The following is a 17312-nucleotide window of genomic DNA, read 5'->3' on the forward strand; positions in this document are numbered from 1 at the left end:
TAAGACAAATGGTGGTCACACCAGATACTGACTGGTTTTCTGATCCACGCCCCTATCTTTTTTGTAAGGTGTCTGTGACCAACAGACGCATATCTGTATTCCCAGTAATGTGAAATCCATAAAGTAGGGCCTAATGAATTTATTTGAATTGACTGATTTTGTTTAAATTTTTTTGTTCAGTATACTTGTTGGATGGATTGGATGCACATTTTTTATTTAACCTGTATTTAACTAGGCCAGCCAGTTAAGAACAAATTCTTACAATGACAGCCTAGGAACAGTGCCTTGTTCAGGGGCAGAATGACAGATTTTTACCTTGTCAGATCGGAGATTCGATCTAGGAACCTTTCGGTTACTGGCCCAACGCTCTAACCACTAGGCTACCTGCCGCATTTTTGACTAGCTGCAGGCTAGTTGTCAAGTGATATTGTCGACCATCATCAGGTGATTCAGTAAAGAAAACTAATATTGACAGCAATACAGGTACGAACATTAGTGCTGAATTTACTAATGACTTTGAGCATTACAAATTTCACCTCATATCCCAACAAAGAAACAAACAAGTTAGCAGGATGAATGCTTTATTCTGATTTTCTACATGCAGAAAACAGTTATGTTTATATACTTGTTTTTCAATGTATCACTTTAACAAAAAAATAGCACAAGACAATTTGACATGCATCTTCTCAAGTAATAACTACTGAAAATGAAATAAATATACACAGTGGCACAAGTATTCTCAGTACCAAAACACTGAGGTTACCAAAACAGTAACAAAACAATAAATACAACAAACATCTGTGGATGTTATACAAGTTTCGTCTTCAGAAAGAGGTTCTCTGCAATTTACTTTTCATAAATAAACTGCTCTTGCTAAGATTACGCATGAGAACACATCAGTACCTTTCAATAGGAAAGGAGTTACACAGCCTCCCATGAACTGAAATGAAACAAACATACCATCACACGGTAAGCCACAGATACTCAGAGCCCTCACCCTCACATTCCCTATACTGAAGGAGAAGAAACAACTGACATCAAATAAAGCTGACAGCTATTTTTAAATCTCGTCAAGCTTTTCATAGGCTTTAGTTTGTTAATTGTACGTACTCTACACTTGGTCTCTCTCGTACCATTATTCTTGAACATAAAAAGACAGCTTATTTATTCTGCTTCATCCCAAATTAGTGTTAGAAGAAGAGGTGCTGTGGCTGCGTTGTTATACACCTCAGTCCCACTCTGCTTGCCTTGAGTTAAGCCTAACTCACACTCACAGGTGCACGGGTCTTGTTGCTATGGAGGAAATTCAACTTTTGCTCGGCTAGACAAAGTCAAGGTTCAGTAGTTCTACTCCCCAGTTCCCAGGCTGAGTTGGAACTCCCAAGGGAAAGGTCTGGAACTGGAACTTGGAGGGGAAGAGGGGGAGGAGGGCAGAGATGGTACCATCTGATGAATACACCAAGAAAACTGCAATACAGTACGAACTACAGACTTTTCAAAAACGGGGCATAAAAATGACATTTACCCCCCCGCCCTCTTCCAGAGAAAATAAATGGCAAAGTTTGACAGGGACGGTCCATTTTGACAGTCAGTTGAGCCATACTGTAACGTCATTTAGGTTAGAGCTATTAGCAGAGCAGAAGTAACTCGTCATCACTATTGGTCTCCGTCTTGCCTGTGGCCTCCAGACAGGCGTCTGGGATCTGTGCGGTGTGAACCATGCTACAGTGTTCACAGGGCCCGTTCCGGCCCAGGGACACCCGGCCTGACCTGAGAGAGGCTGGGGATGATAGGCGTGGGGCAGCCTGATCTAGACCTACCTCCAGGCTGAGGAGCCTGGAGGTCTCGCTGGTGGAGTCAGTGTCCGAGGCAGCATCTGAAACAGGGATAAGCAGCTCCACGTCGTCTTCGTCCTCCCTGGTCCCTGCTCCATGCTCTAGGTGCCTCAGAGGGCTGTGGTTCTGGGTTCCCCCACCCGAGGAGCCTCCGGAGCGGCCCAGGGAGAAACGTACCCAGCGCAGGCTGCGGGTGACCCGGCTCAGGGCACTGCTCAGCTGACTCCTCCCGGTCGCAGAACACTGAGGCTCTGCTGCCTCTCCCCCTGGGGTCTCTATGGTGTGTGTCTCCACCACTGCTGGGCTGGCCCTAGCCCGGTGGCTGTCCCTACAGCTGGGCAGAGGGGCGGAAGTGGTGGAGTTTGTCGACACCGAGACGATGGCCTCCACTGCAGTTGCCGGAGGGGTCTTTACGGGGAGGGGGGCTACAAGCCCCCCCACGGCCCCACGGACATCCCGGCGCTCGCTCTCTGTATCAGTGTCGTCCGAGTCGAGGGGCAGCAACCCCCGGTGCGGTCCAGCCCTGTCGGGTTCGTGGGCCGAGCAGCCACCGTTACTGCTGCTGGTGCTGTTGTCCTCGCCGTCAGCAGACACCAGGGCCAGTGAGCCGGAGCGCCGTGAGCGTGTGAAGTTGAAGAGACGTTGCCAGATGTTGCTGTGGCGACCGGAGGTGGGCAGGTGGATGGAGGTGAAACCCAGCTGGGAGCGAACAGCCAACCTCAGGTTCTCCAACACAGACGCCTGGACAACACACAGGGAGAACAGCAAGACTGTTAGTATCATCAATCAAATAATAAAGCCCTTTTTAAATCAACAGTTTACACAGTCCTTTACAGTAAGTAATCCAATCTATTATAGATGACAATTAACATCAAACTCCTGAGATGTGAATCTGAAGGTCATTGGGAAATGTGTCTCCCAACAGAAACCAGGAAAGACAGTTTATCCCACATAGTTGTAAGCTGGCGGCAAACCGGAATGTTTGTTTGGATTTCCATGACAAAGGCTTTATGAGGAGAGAAAAGTTGGTGCTGAACAAACTTGTTGGAGGAGTGGCTATACAAGTGGCTATACAGAGAAGCAGGCAGGACAGCTTGATTCGTGGCTGAGGCTCCGGACCTGTCCGTGTTTGGCTGACTAACTGTGACCCTCCTGGCTGCTACCGTGATCCTCCCTCCACTCCAGTTCCAATCTGCTTTAAATCCATTATTTCATTTCACCCGCATATCTTTTCTTTCCCTTTTTGTCTGTACACTGTAATTCAGCTTTCAGCTGTGAATGTGTACAAGCTCAAATAAACCTTACTATATAAAAACAGCCATAATGTTCTCCATGAAGCAGTTGTTTAACTAAACAATCCCAGTCAACTTCCACGTAATCAATCACAGTTAAACCGCTTCAACTTTTGTTACTGAAGTCAGGTTGTTAGACATTACAGAGTTGATTCTTGGTGTCTCCAATCCTATGACAAAGATAGGCATTCACGTCCGGACTTGAAATGTGCACTCTTAACACAGACTTAAGCTTAAGTCGTGTATGGACAAGAGGATCACATCTTCTGAGGAGAACAAGAGAGGGCAGTGTGATCTAGATGTAGACTTACCTGGTTGCCGGAGCAGACAGGGAAGTCCTCCACAGGGGGTATAAGGCCCTGGGCGATCAGCTGGCCATACGACGGGGGAGCCTCCCTCCTCAGGAGCTCAGCCTCAACCCTGGACAGCTGGGTCTCAAATGACCTGGGGAAACAGTTAGAGGGATTCAAAGGAATTGAAGCAACAAACACAACCAGATCAGTTAGATGTACAAAAAAAAAGCATTTCAAAGTTCATTCAGTGTCCTTTGATGGAGATCAAAGACAGAAATCAGAGAGCTAACTAGCTATATGAATCCAAAGACAGCATTTATAAAAGGCTAAAGACTAGTCTGGATTATCAATCATCTCTCGTAGTAGGTGTGAAACATACTAAAGCTGTCATAGCAAACCACACAGACAGAAACAAAGTCTTATGACTTATGTGGGCACTGTATAACTGTTTAACCACTGTGTAATAACAAGAGTAATAGCATGGGGTCTGAGTTTATTACCTGCGCTCAAACATCCGGAGGGAGTAGAGTTTGCAGGTGCAGCCCAGAGCGATGACCAGCAGCAGGCCACAGATGAGACTTCCTATAACCGCCGCCGTGATGACCCGTGTGGGCACGATGACCGGACAACTCTCCTCATCGCTTCCGTCGCCACAGTCGTCCTGCGCATCACACACCCAGCTCTCGAACACACAGCGGTTGTTCTTACAGTGGAAGTTGCCAGGCTGGCAGAAGAAGCAGTTCTTCTCGTCCGAGCCGTTGGGGCAGCGGTTCTGGTAGTTGCAGCGGTCCGAGCGCGGGTAACAGGCGCCATTTCTGGAGCAGGGAAACTCATCCTCCTGGCAGGTGCTGCAGTTGACCTCATCGCGGCCATTGGGGCAGTGCCAGTAACCGTCGCAGCGTTGCTGCTCCGTGTAGCAGCCCCAGTTGCCCCCACACGGGATCTCCCAGGGCAGACAGAAACCGTCCACCTGGCAGGAGATGAGGTAGATTAATTGATTAGTTGATTCGAGGGCATCCGTAATGATTCCAAAATAAAGAAATCAAGACTTTTCAAGGGAGAGTTTAAAGGGAAATATCAGAAGCACTTCTAGGTCAGTGAGATGTGTTTTACACATATTTGGCCTCAAAGAAAGTGGGTCTGGGTTTCATGCATCTAACGATACACAATACACCCAATGACAAAAATACGGACGAGATCAGAAAATTGAAGTAAGTCCTGCTTTGTGGCATTTCGCAAAGCCTCTGATATACCAATGGCACTATATATTTGTGTGCGTGTAGATATTGTTGTACTTCTTCGATAGAGCCATTGGATGTCTTTCAGCGGATTCATTCCTATATATACACACGATGACACATCAGAAATACTACAGCTCTGTGTGGGGCAGTGCTTCCTGCTCTGGTCCGTCGTGCATTCGGTATGAATGCTGGATCTTGTGGTACACTGTGAGCAGAGGAATAGACAGGAAGTCGAAACTTCCTAATTCTGCCAGTGAAATGAAAACAAGCTTGTTGGTTGTTTATGAAAAAACGTAACGTTGTTAATATTCTATATACAGTGGCAGAGATAAGGCTAAATGTCCCTTTAAATAAACACGATTGTTGGTTTTTTATGTTTATGAAAAAAACGTAACGTTGTTAATATTCTATATACAGTGGCAGAGATAAGGCTAAATGTCCCTTTAAATAAACAAGCTTGTTGGTTTTGATAAAAAAAAATAAGCTTTTCTCCCGTGCAATAAATAAGAAGCTAGTATGCAACGATGTGGGTACCTCTTACTATATTTTGCCTGGAAAACTATTAATTGAATCAATCGGCCCTAGCAACCAAACCAATAGCAACTAATCGATATGGAGAAACTTGGGTTGAACTCATGCGCCTACCTGGTAGGTGACATTGAAGCCCCTTGCCGCATTGATCTTGTCAGCGTAGAAGTGAACGCGCAGCTGGCCCGAGGACGAGACCACGGCCATGGGGGCACGGGAGTCAAAGGCTGTGAGGACGCGGAGTAGACGGCGAGGGTTCTCTTCCAAGCCGTCGTACACCTTGACGTAGTCCCCATAGCCCGTCCCGTCCAGCTTGAAGTCCATGAAACGCAGGATCACCTGAAATCAATCCATTAAAGAATGAATTAATGATTTTTAAATACATAGTCTACGTCTGGTGAGCCTTTGTCAAAAATAGTTTACCATATAGGGATATCGTGTCATTTCAGACAAACCCATAGTTGTCTCAGCCATGTGAATACCGTACAACAATACACACATACAAAAAATCATTGAGGATTTAAAAAAAATCAACAGTCCTAGCTACATCCAACCTTGCGGTGGTCGCCTGTGTCGATAAGCCAGGTGCAGTTGCTGCCTGGTGGGTAGAAGTCAGGGTAGTTGGGCGAGCTGAAGGTGCCGTAGAAGTTCCGCAGCCACTCGCCACAGGTGGGCACGTCACAGTCGATCTCGTCACCAAGGTCCTGGCAGTCGATGCTGCCGTCACATTTGAGCGACTCGTGCAGGCAGGTGTAGACACGGGTGTAGCGGGACAGGCAGGGAAACTGAATGATAATTGTATTAATTAATAATATTAATATTATAATTTTATTTTACAAATTTAAAATACATATAGTTTCCTCGGCCATGGGAGTACAAAAAAATCGTAGAGAATTGAAAACAAGGTCTACAAACGTATTTTCAATTGTGGTCCTTGTTTTTATCAAGTGGGCAAAATAATGGACAGCTTGTGCAAGATTGGCTGTACATTAGACACCCCAAAAGCACTTTATATTCAATTAAATTAGAAAATACATACAGAAAGTATTCACACCCCTTGACTTTTTCCACATTTTGTTGTGTTACAGCCTTAATTTAAAATAGATTTTGTGTCACTGGTCTGAACACACACAATATCCCATAATGTGGAATTATGTGAAAAACATTTTCTAAGAACTAATTTAAAATGAAAAGCTGAAAATGCTTGAGTCAATTAGTATTCAACTCTGCTGTTATAGCAAGCCTAAATAAGTTCAGGAGTACAAACTTGCTTAACAAATTACATAAGTTGCATGGAGATCACCTATTGGTAGATGAGTAAAAATACTGACATTGAATATCATTTTGAGCATGGTGAAGTTATTAATTACCCTTTAAATACACCCAGTCACTACAAAGGTAGAGGCGTCCTTCCTAACTGAGGTTTCCTACCTCTTCAGAAACTCAGGGATTTCACCATGAGGCCATGGTTACAGAGCTCAATGGCAGTGATAGGAAAAATCTGAGAATGGATCAACAATATTGTAGTTGTAGGTCCCATGTGGCTCAGTTCATAGAGCATGGCACTTGCAATGCCAGTGTTATGGGTTCGATTCCCATAGGGGAACAGTACGAAATAGTATGAAAAATGTATGCACTCACTACTGTAAGTTGATCTTGAGAAAAGCATCTGCTAAATGACAAAAATGTCAAATTTAGTTACTCCACAATACTAACCTAAATGACAGAGTGAAAAGAAGGAAGCCTATACCAAATAAAAATATTCCATGACATGCATGTTTGCAATAAGGCATTAAAATAAAAATGCAAAAAATGTGTGAAAGAAATTAACTTTCTGTCCTGAATACAAAGTGTTATGTTCGGGGCAAATCCAGCACAACACATCACTGAGTACAACTCTTCATATTTTTGAGGATGGTGGTGGCTGCATCATGTTACGGATATGCTTGTCATCGGCAAGGACTAGGGAGTTTTTGGGGGGATAAAAATGGAATAGAGTTAAGCACAGGCAAAATCCTATAGGAAAACCTGGTTCAGTCTGCTTTCCAACAGATACTGGGAGCCAAATATACACGAGTTGCTTACCAAAATTACATTGAACGTTTCAAAGTGGCCTAATTACAGTTTTAAAATTGGCTTGAAAATCTATGTCAAGAGTAAAACATTGAGGGCCTCCCGCATGGCGCAGCGGTCTAAGGCACTGCATTGAAGTGCTGGCTACGTCACTACAGATCCTGGTTCGATCCTAGGCTGTGTTGCAGCCGGCCGCGACCGGGAGACCCATGAGGCGGCGCACAATTGGCCCAGAGTCGTCCGGATTAGGGGAGGGTTTGGCCGGCTGGGTTGTCCATGTCTCTCTAGCAACTCCTGTGGTGGGCCGGGCGCAGTGCACACTGACACGGTCGCCAGGTGTACGGAGTTTCCTCCGACACATTGGTACGGCTGGCTTCCGGGTTAAGTGAGCATTTTGTCATGAAGCAGTGCGGCTTGGCAGGGTTGTGTTTCGGAGGATGCACGGCTCTCGACCTTCGCCTCTCCCGAGTCCATTCGAGAGTTGCAGCGATGAGACAAGACTACCAATTAGATACCACGAAAATTGGGGAGAAAAAGGGCAAAAAATAAATAATTAAAGACTGGAAAATGGCTGTCTAGCAATGACCAATAACCAATTTGACAGAGCTTGAAGAATTTGAAAAATTCATAATATGCAAAAATTATACAATCCAGGTGTGCAAAGCTCTTAGAGACTTACCCAGAAAGAGTCACAGCTGTAATCGCAGCCGAAGATGATTCTAACATGTATTGACTCAGGGGTGTGAATACTTACAGTAGCAGTCAAATGTTTGGACACACCTACTCATTCCAGGGTTTTTCTTTATTTTGACTATTTTCTACATTGTAGAATAATAGTGACGACATCAGCTGTGAAATAACACATATGGAATCATGTAGTAACCAAAAAAGGGTTAAACAAATCAAAATATATTTGAAATTTTAGATTCTTCAAAGTGGTCACCTTCTGCCTTGATGAAAGCTTTGCACTCTCTTGGCATTCCCTTCATGAGGTAGTCACCTGGATTGCATTTCAATTAACAGGTGTGGCTTGTTAAAGTTCATTTGTGGAATTTCTTTCCTTCTTAATGCATTTGAGCCAATCAGTTATGTTGTAACAAGGCAGTGGTGGTATACAGAAGATAGCCCTATTTAGTGAAATACCAAATCCATATTATAGCAAGAACAGCTCAAATAAGCAAAGAGAAACGACCCCCCATCATTACTTTAAGACATGAAGGTCAGTCAATCCGGAGTTTCTTCAAGTGCAGTCGCAAAAGCCATCAAGCGTTATGATGAAACTGGCTCTCATGAGGACCGCCACAGGAAAGGAAGACCCAGATTTACCTCTGCTGCAGAGGATAAGTTCATTAGAGTTACCAGCCTCAGAAATTGCAGCTGAAATATATGCTTCAGAGTTCAAGTAACAGACACATCTCAACATCAACTGTTCAGACACTGCATGAATCAGGCCTTCATGGTCAAATTGCTACAAAGAAACCACTACTACAGAACACCAATAAGAAGAAGAGACTTGCTTGAGCCAAGAAACACGAGCAACGGACATTAGACGGGTGGAAATCTGTCCTTTGGACTGATGAGTCCAAATTTGAGAGTTTTGGTTCCAACCGCAGTGTCTAGTAGGTGAACGAATGATCTCTGCATGTGTGGTTCCCACCGTGAAGCACAGAGGAGGAGGTGTGATGGTGCTTGCTGGTGACACTGTCTGTGATTTATTTAGAATCCAAGGCACACTTAAAAAGCATGGCAACCACAGCATTCTGCAGCGATACGCCATCCCATCTGGTTTGTGCTTAGTGGGACTATCATTTGTTTTTCAACAGGACAATGACCCAACACACCTCCAGGCTGTGTAAGGGCTATTTGACCAAGGAGAGTGATGGAGCGCTGCATCAGATGACCTGGCCTCCACAATCACCAAACCTCAACCCAATTGAGATGGTTTGGGATGAGTTGGACCGCAGAGTGAAGGAAAAGCGGCCAACACGTGCTCAGCATATGTGGGAACTCCTTCAAGACTGTTGGAAAAGTATTCCTCATGAAGCTGGTTGAGAGAATGCCAAGAGTGTGCAAAGCTTTCATCAAGGCAAAAGGTTACCACTTTGAAGAATCTAAAATCTAAAATATATTTTGATTTGTTTAACACTTTTTTGGTTACTAAATGATTCCATATGTGTTATTTCACAGTTGATGTCTTCACTATTATTCTACAATGTAGCAAATAATAGATTTAAAGAAAAACCCTTGAATGAGTAGGTGTCCAAACTTTTGACTGGTACTGTATGTAAATGAGATACCTGGTTGAAGGCACAGGGCTGGAAGGAGAATGCTGCCGAGGGGTTGGGCTGGACGCACAGCTCCTCGTCAGAGTTGTCACCACACTCGTCCATGGTGTTGCACTTCCATGACTCCGGGATGCACTTTCCGTTGGAGCAGTGGAACTGGTCCAAGTCGCAGCTGATCATCTCCGATTTTCCTGAAATTAGGAATATTAGGGCTGTGGCGGTCATGAAAGTTCGTCAGCCGGTGATTGTCAAGCAAATATCTGTCGGTCTCACGGTAATTGACCGTTAATCAACATAAACACATTTTCTCATCTCCTGGCTTCCACACATCCCTGCCACTGATGCAGACCTTTGGAACATATATATTTTAAAAAGTCTAATAAAGCCATATAATATGGCCTACATCGTCACAATAAATCCATTATTTATTTTAAAAACGGGTCTAAAGAACCATGATATGAAGAAATGTTGTCCTAATGTTAGGTCCTGATCTGGCTATGCCAAATGGCTGTGGGCTACACTAGTTCATTTAGCAGACAAGATTTGCTTAGAATTCTGTGGCATTATTTTATAGTGTATGAAGAATACAATTGAACAAAGCTGAATAAAATAGAAAGGACATTTTTTCCAAACAATTGAGGGGGTGCGCACGTGCGGCTATTCTGTGTTGAGCGGTTAACAAAGAAATACCTATTCCTATATGCTTCATTTAGAGTTATTAGTGTAATTTCAGTTCTACAAACGTTGGGATATATGTTTTGATGTTTAATACATTGTAAGGCTGCATGATGCGACTCTAATGATGATTTGAAAAAAGTAGCTTGAAAGGCATGAGCTGTGCTTTGTTTCTTGAGTAGGGTGTACACACTACATCAGTCACTCATTCACAATTTGACAAGCACTTGATAATGCTTAGAATTTCAAGGTGGCAATAAATATTCCAAACATAGTCTGGGACAGTTGTGGGATGCGATAGATCCTAAATTAATACAACCACTAACATCAAAATACCTTTTTACGCAATGTGGCTGACGCAACAGATCAGAACGTTTAGCTTAAACTGTTGATAAACTATTAGGCTATTTCTTCACATAATAAGCGCAGCAATGCACACTATAAGCGCAAATGTTCCATTAGCGCACAACACCATTATCATAAGCGGGAAAACACCATTATCAGAAGTGATCACAAATGCAATTATGCATGTAATAATTTTCACCATAAAAATGCACCATTATTATAAAAGTGTCTTCCCCAAACTTGAAACTCACACACTGCTTGGGTCTGCCAGTTAGGCTCTACATCCCTTGTACAGCGGATTAATATACTTAATTTTAAGAAGTTATTTGGCCACTTTAGTTGATCCAAACCTTATCAAAACATATAGGGCTTTGGGCTAGGCAACACGAGGTGTGCAATTATGATTTGAAAAAGTCACAAAAAAATGCAGTTTCTTATGCTGGGCATCATTCACAAGTGATATATTTTCACAAGTGATAGGCTAATATTGTCACCCATCAGACTATTCTTGATTTAATCTCGTCTTTACATATACTAAATAATATATGTGTGAAATTTGTTTTGGATTAAGAATGGACCATTATCATGCACCTGTATCGAAACAGGGTCAGCGGGAAAAAATACATGCACTTAAATAGTGAATGGAGAACGCTTTTCCCTGTGGTTTATTTTCATGCCAGCCAGGTAGGCTATACTCCTGTTGTAAAGATAAATAATGTGCTTAATATTAGGAAAGTTGAGAAATAAATATAGTAGGCCTAGTCTATAGAAAGGTGATGGGATCCTCCTCTTTTTAATAGAGGCCATCACTCTGTTTTCTCACGCAATTGCATAGCGTATAGAAATGTTGCGCAACATGAGCTCATGGGCTCTAATGAAGTGTTTGATTAGATTTTCGATTGCATTTGCATTGATGTCAGAGTAAATAGAGGGCCAATAAAGTGCTGAGTACCAGGCAGTTAGCAAGTTTGGTAGGCTACTATATGACCAGCAGCAGCATCAGAGCTGGGAGAAGCCTAATTACCGTGACTAAATGGTCACGTGTAATTTGACTGCCTTCATGACTCGTGACCGCCGGTGTGGCGGTAATACGGTCACCGCAACAGCCCTAGGGGAAATGCCACCATTTAACCTGATAGGGCTAGGGGGCAGCATTTGCACGTCTGGATAAAAAAAATGTACCCGATTTAATCTGGTTACTAATCCTACCCAGTAACTAGAATATGCATATACTTATTATATATGGATAGAAAACACTCTAAAGTTTCTAAAACTGTTTGAATGGTGTCTGTGAGTATAACAGAACTCATTTGGCAGGCAAAACCCTGAGACATTTTCTGACAGGAAGTGGATACCTGATGTGTTGTATTACCTTTAAACCTATCCCATTGAAAAACACAGGGGCTGAGGAATATTTTGGCACTTCCTATTGCTTCCACTAGATGTCACCAGCCTTTACAAAGTGTTTTGAGTCTTCTGGAGGGAGATCTGACCGAACAAGAGCCATGGAACGATGATGTCCCATTAGACACCTGGCGCGCGAGTTCATGTTGGGTACCCTCGTTCCAATAGGTTATAAAAGAGTATGCATTCGTCCACCTTGAATATTATTCATGTTCTGGTTAAAAAAGGCCCTAATGATTTATGCTATACAACGTTTGACATGTTTGAACGAACGTAAATATATTTATTCCCCTCGTTCATGACGAGAAGTCCGGCTGGCTTAGATCATGTGCTAACAAGACGGAGATTTTTGGACATAAATGATGAGCTTTTTTGAACAAAACTACATTCGTTATGGACCTGTGATACCTGGAAGTGATATCTGATGAAGAGAATCAAAGGTAATGGATTATTTACATAGTATTTTCGATTTTAGATCTCCCCAACATGACGTCTAGTCTGTATCGCAACGCGTATTTTTCTGGGCGCAGTGCTCAGATTATTGCAAAGTGTGATTTCCCAGTAAGGTTATTTTTAAATCTGGCAAGTTGATTGCGTTCAAGAGATGTACATCTATAATTCTTTAAATGACAATATAATATTTTACCAATGTTTTCTAATTTTAATTATTTAATTTGTGACGCTGACTTGACTGCCGGTTATTGGAGGGAAACGATTTCCTCAACATCAATGCCATAGTAAAACGCTGTTTTTGGATATAAATATGAACTTGATAGAACTAAAAATGCATGCATTGTCTAACATAATGTCCTAGGAGTGTCATCTGATGGAGATTGTAAAAGGTTAGTGCATCATTTTAGCTGGTTTTATGGTTTTGGTTACCCTGTCTTTGAATTGACAAAACATTACACACAACTCTTGTAAATGTACTGTCCTAACATACTCTAAATTTATGCTTTCGCCGTAAAACCTTTTTGAAATCGTAAAACGTGGTTAGATTAAGGAGATGTTTATCTTTCAAAGGGTGTAAAATAGTTGTATGTTTGAAAAATGTGAATTTTGACATTTATTTGGATTCAAATTTGCCGCTCTTGAAATGCACCTGCTGTTGATGGAGTGCACCACGGGTGGCACGCTAGCGTCCCACCTAGCCCATAGAGGTTAATGCACTTTGTGACCATTTAAAAATGTTTTACCATTAGTGACAATCAAGCAAAAATTGTGGGATCATTTAGTTAAATGATGTACAATGATAGTGCCTATTGATCAAGCTGATCAAGTTGATCAACATTATATCAGCAGAATCAATTTCTTTATATGTTCATTTATCGACGTACACAATCCGTGAGCCTCTGATCCTCTGTCTTTTTACACGTTTGAAAATCCAATGCTTGGAGACAACAGAGAGAAAAGCATAGAAAGAGGACAAAAAAAATAAAAGCTGCTTTCTCTCTTTTCTCTTGGGGGTAGTAACATCCTCACCACCAGTAGACATCTGTCCACATGTCATCTCTGATCTGACTGTACAGTAGCCCTTGCTACAGATATAAATAGCATGACTCTGCGAGCGGTGCTACCTGTTATATAAGACAGCCTGAAGCCCTTGCCGGTCATGATGTCGTCCGAGTGGAACTTGATCCACACGTGGTCCTGGGAGGAAATGTAAGGGGCTGGGATGGATGAGCCACATGCCCGGTAGCTGTCCAGGTTCTTGTAGGTGCTAATGGAGATCCAGTCCAGGCCGCAACGGTGAGAGCTCTGGATCTCAAAGTCCTGGAAACTGGGGGGAGAAATGGCAAAGGGTTAAAAGAGGTTTCCCGACAGTAAAAACCATTCATGTACTGTACATTTCACAATTTAGTATGTTAAAGATCGAATCCGCATTTTGGGAAACAGCACCACTGTTCGCCCCAGCGTCTTTGTTATTGTTTTGTTGATGAAACAATGGAGAGGAGTGTCTAGCAGCGTGGTAAAATAAAATGTGCAGTACATATTCTGCTGTTCTAATGCGCGTGCATTGATGTTCGAGTGTTCGTTGTTTGCAGTAACTTGTTGAAATATCCCAAAAGGACATGGCAGTTTCACTAATTAAGGATTCTAGCTTTATAGACACTCTTATCCAGAGCGAACTACAATAAGTGCATTCATCTGAAGTAGGTAAGAAAACCACATATCTCGTCGAAGTCTGTAAATTGGATGTCCTCGATATGAGCGACTTTCATAGGGTACATGCTGGAAAAAAGCAAACAGTTGAAAGAAGTTTCCCAACAATAAAGATAATCAATGTATTTCCCTGATATGACTAGTTGACTTTCCTCCAGGGTTAGAATACATTGGATGAGACATAACCAATACTGAACTGCTTTTATTAAAAAAAATAAAGAGAGTAAAACCACTTACATTACTAATGTGTAGAACCACGACTTGCGTATAAACACTACTAACACATTCGCTAATTTAGTGAATTTATCAAGTGTTGTTTTTGCATGCAAGCCCTGTTGCCCATTAATGGTCATTGATAGATTGCATTTTCTGTTTGTTCTTAACCACTAAACAGGGTCTATTTCTGTGCTGGTAACCATGGACACAGCACTGCCAAAAAGAAAAGGCAAGTTGCTGTCAGCACTCTGGTCGGTGCTCATCCATAGGCGGCGTTCCTTTTGGCCAGGGACTTCAACGCAGGGAAATTTAAATCCGTTTGATCTCATTTATACCAGCATGTAACATGTGCAACCAGAGGGAAAAAAACTCTAGACAACCTTTACGTCACACACACAAAGATACGTACAAAGATCTCCCTCGCCCTCCATTTGGCAAATCTGACCATAACGCTATCGTCCTGATTCCTGCTTACAAGCAAATACTAAAGCAGGAAGTATCAGTGACTCGCTCAATACGGAAGTGGTCAGGTGACGCAGATACTAAGCTACAGGACTGTTTTGCTAGCACAGACTGGAATATGTTCCAGGACTCTTCCGATACCATTGAGGAGTACACCACAACAGTCACTGGCTTCATCAATAAGTGCATCGATGTTGTTGTCCCCACAGTGACTGTACATACAGTTGAAGTCGGACGTTTACATACACTTAAGTTGGAGTCATTAAAACTTGTTTTTCAACCACTCCACAAAATTCTTGTTAACCTGTTTGGGATAGGGGGCAGTATTTTCACAGCCGGACAAAAAACATACCCGATTTAATCTGGTTACTACTCCTGCCCAGAAACTAGAATATGCATATAATTAGTAGATTTGGATAGAAAACACAAAAGTTTCTAAAACTGTTTGAACGGTGTCTGTGAGTATAACCAAACTCATATGGCAGGCCAAAACCTGAGAAGATTCCATACAGGAAGTGCCCTGTCTGACACTTTGTTCTCCTTCTGTTGCATCTCTATCAAAAATATGTGACATTTTCTAAGGCTTCCATTGGCTCTCAGAAGGCGCCAGAAAGTGGAATGGGGTGTCTGCTGTCTCTGGGCGAAGAACAGGAGAATTTGTGAGTGGTCAGCCTGGGGACAGTGACACTGGAGATGCGCGGTCACAAGACTACTCAATTTTTTTCTTTCAGCCTTTGAATGAATACAATGTCGCCCGGTTGGAATATTATTGCTATTTTACGAGAAAAATTGCAAAAAAATTGATTTTAAACAGCGTTTGACATGCTTCGAAGTACGGTAATGGAATATTTTTAATTTTTTTGTCACGAAATGCGCTCGCGCGTCACCCTTCGGATAGTGACCTGAACGCACAAACAAAACAGAGCTATTTCAATATAACTATGGATTATTTGGAACCAAAACAGCATTTATTGTTGAAGTAGAAGTGCTGGGAGTGCATTCTGACGAAGAACAGCAAAGGTAATCCAATTTTTCTAATAGTAATTCTGAGTTTAGGTTGTCCCAAACTTGGTGGGTGTCAAAATAGCTAGCCGTGATGGCCGGGCTATCTACTCAGAATATTACAAAATGAGCTTTCGCCGAAAAGCTATTTTAAAATCTGACACCGCGATTGCATAAAGGAGTTCTGTATCTATAATTCTTAAAATAATTGTTATGTATTTTGTGAACGTTTATCATGAGTAATTTAGTAAATTCACCGGATCTTTGCGGTGGGTATGTTAGTTCTGAACATCACATGCTAATGTAAAAAGCTGGTTTTTGATATAAATATGAACTTGATTGAACAAAACATGCATGTATTGTATAACAATGTCCTAGGAGTGTCATCTGATGAAGATCATCAAAGGTTAGTGCTGCATTTAGCTGTGGTTTTGGTTTTTGTGACATATATGCTTGCTTTGAAAATGGCTGTGTGATTATTTTTGGCAGGGTACTCTCCTGACATAATCTAATGTTTTGCTTTCGCTGTAAAGCCTTTTTGAAATCGGACAATGTGGTTAGATTAACGAGAGTCTTGTCTTTAAAATGGTGTAAAATAGTCATATGTTTGAGAAATTGAAGTTATAGCATTTTTGAGGTATTTGTATTTCGCGCCACGCTCTACCATTGGATATTGGTGAGGCGGTCTGTCCTTAACCTCTTAGGGCTAGGGGGCAGTATTTACACCGCCGGATAAAAAACGTACCCGATTTAATCTGGTTACTACTCCTACCCAGTAACTAGAATATGCATATACGTATTAGATATGGATAGAAAACACCCTAAAGTTTATAAAACTGTTTGAATGGTGTCTGTGAGTATAACAGAACTCATATGGCAGGCAAAAACCTGAGAGATTCCTTTACAGGAAGTGGCCTGTCTGACCATTTATTGGCTTTCTTTGACATCTCTTTCCATAACAAAGGATCTCTGCGGTAACGTGACACTTCCCACGGCTCTCAGAGCCCGGGAAAAAGCTTAATGTCGTCATTCCAGCCCCAGGCTGAAACACATTATCGCCTTTGTCAAGTGGCCGATCAGGGGACAGTGGGCTTAGGCGCGTGCACTGGTCGCCCCCGTCTTCTTTTTTTCCCTCTATTTACCGAAACGCAGATTCCCGGTCGGAATATTATCGCTTTTTTACGAGATAAATTGCATAAAAATTGATTTTAAACAGCGGTTGACATGCTTCGAAGTACGGTAATGGAATATTTAGAATTTTTTTGTCACGAAATGCGCCATGCTCGTAACCCCTGATTTACCATTTCGGATAGTGTCTAGAACGCACGAACAAAACGCCGCTGTTTGGATATAACGATGGATTATTTGGGACCAAACCAACATTTGTTATTGAAGTAGAAGTCCTGGGAGTGCATTCTGACGAAGAACAGCAAAGGTAATAACATTTTTGTTATAGTAAATCTGATTTTGGTGAAGGCTAAACTTGCTGGGTGTCTAA

At 42.3% G+C, this 17312-nt stretch overlaps 1 protein-coding gene across 1 annotated transcript in view; it reads right to left on the reverse strand.

The window, feature by feature from the left end:
• Positions 1-564: 564 nt before the first annotated feature.
• Positions 565-17312, reverse strand: part of LOC106588220 (low density lipoprotein receptor-related protein 12) — a 39661-nt gene continuing 22913 nt past the window's right edge. Inside the window, exons 4-10 of the mRNA XM_014176997.2 lie at positions 13549-13751; positions 9560-9738; positions 5744-5974; positions 5307-5528; positions 3921-4390; positions 3439-3571; positions 565-2576 (exon numbers count right to left, since the gene is read on the reverse strand). Of these exons, the coding sequence (XP_014032472.1) occupies positions 1629-2576; positions 3439-3571; positions 3921-4390; positions 5307-5528; positions 5744-5974; positions 9560-9738; positions 13549-13751 (2386 nt within the window). The 3' untranslated portion in view covers positions 565-1628. The remainder of the gene's footprint in view (positions 2577-3438; positions 3572-3920; positions 4391-5306; positions 5529-5743; positions 5975-9559; positions 9739-13548; positions 13752-17312) is intronic.

Source organism: Salmo salar, chromosome ssa27, assembly GCF_905237065.1.
Source record: "Salmo salar chromosome ssa27, Ssal_v3.1, whole genome shotgun sequence".
Taxonomy (NCBI): domain Eukaryota; kingdom Metazoa; phylum Chordata; class Actinopteri; order Salmoniformes; family Salmonidae; genus Salmo; species Salmo salar.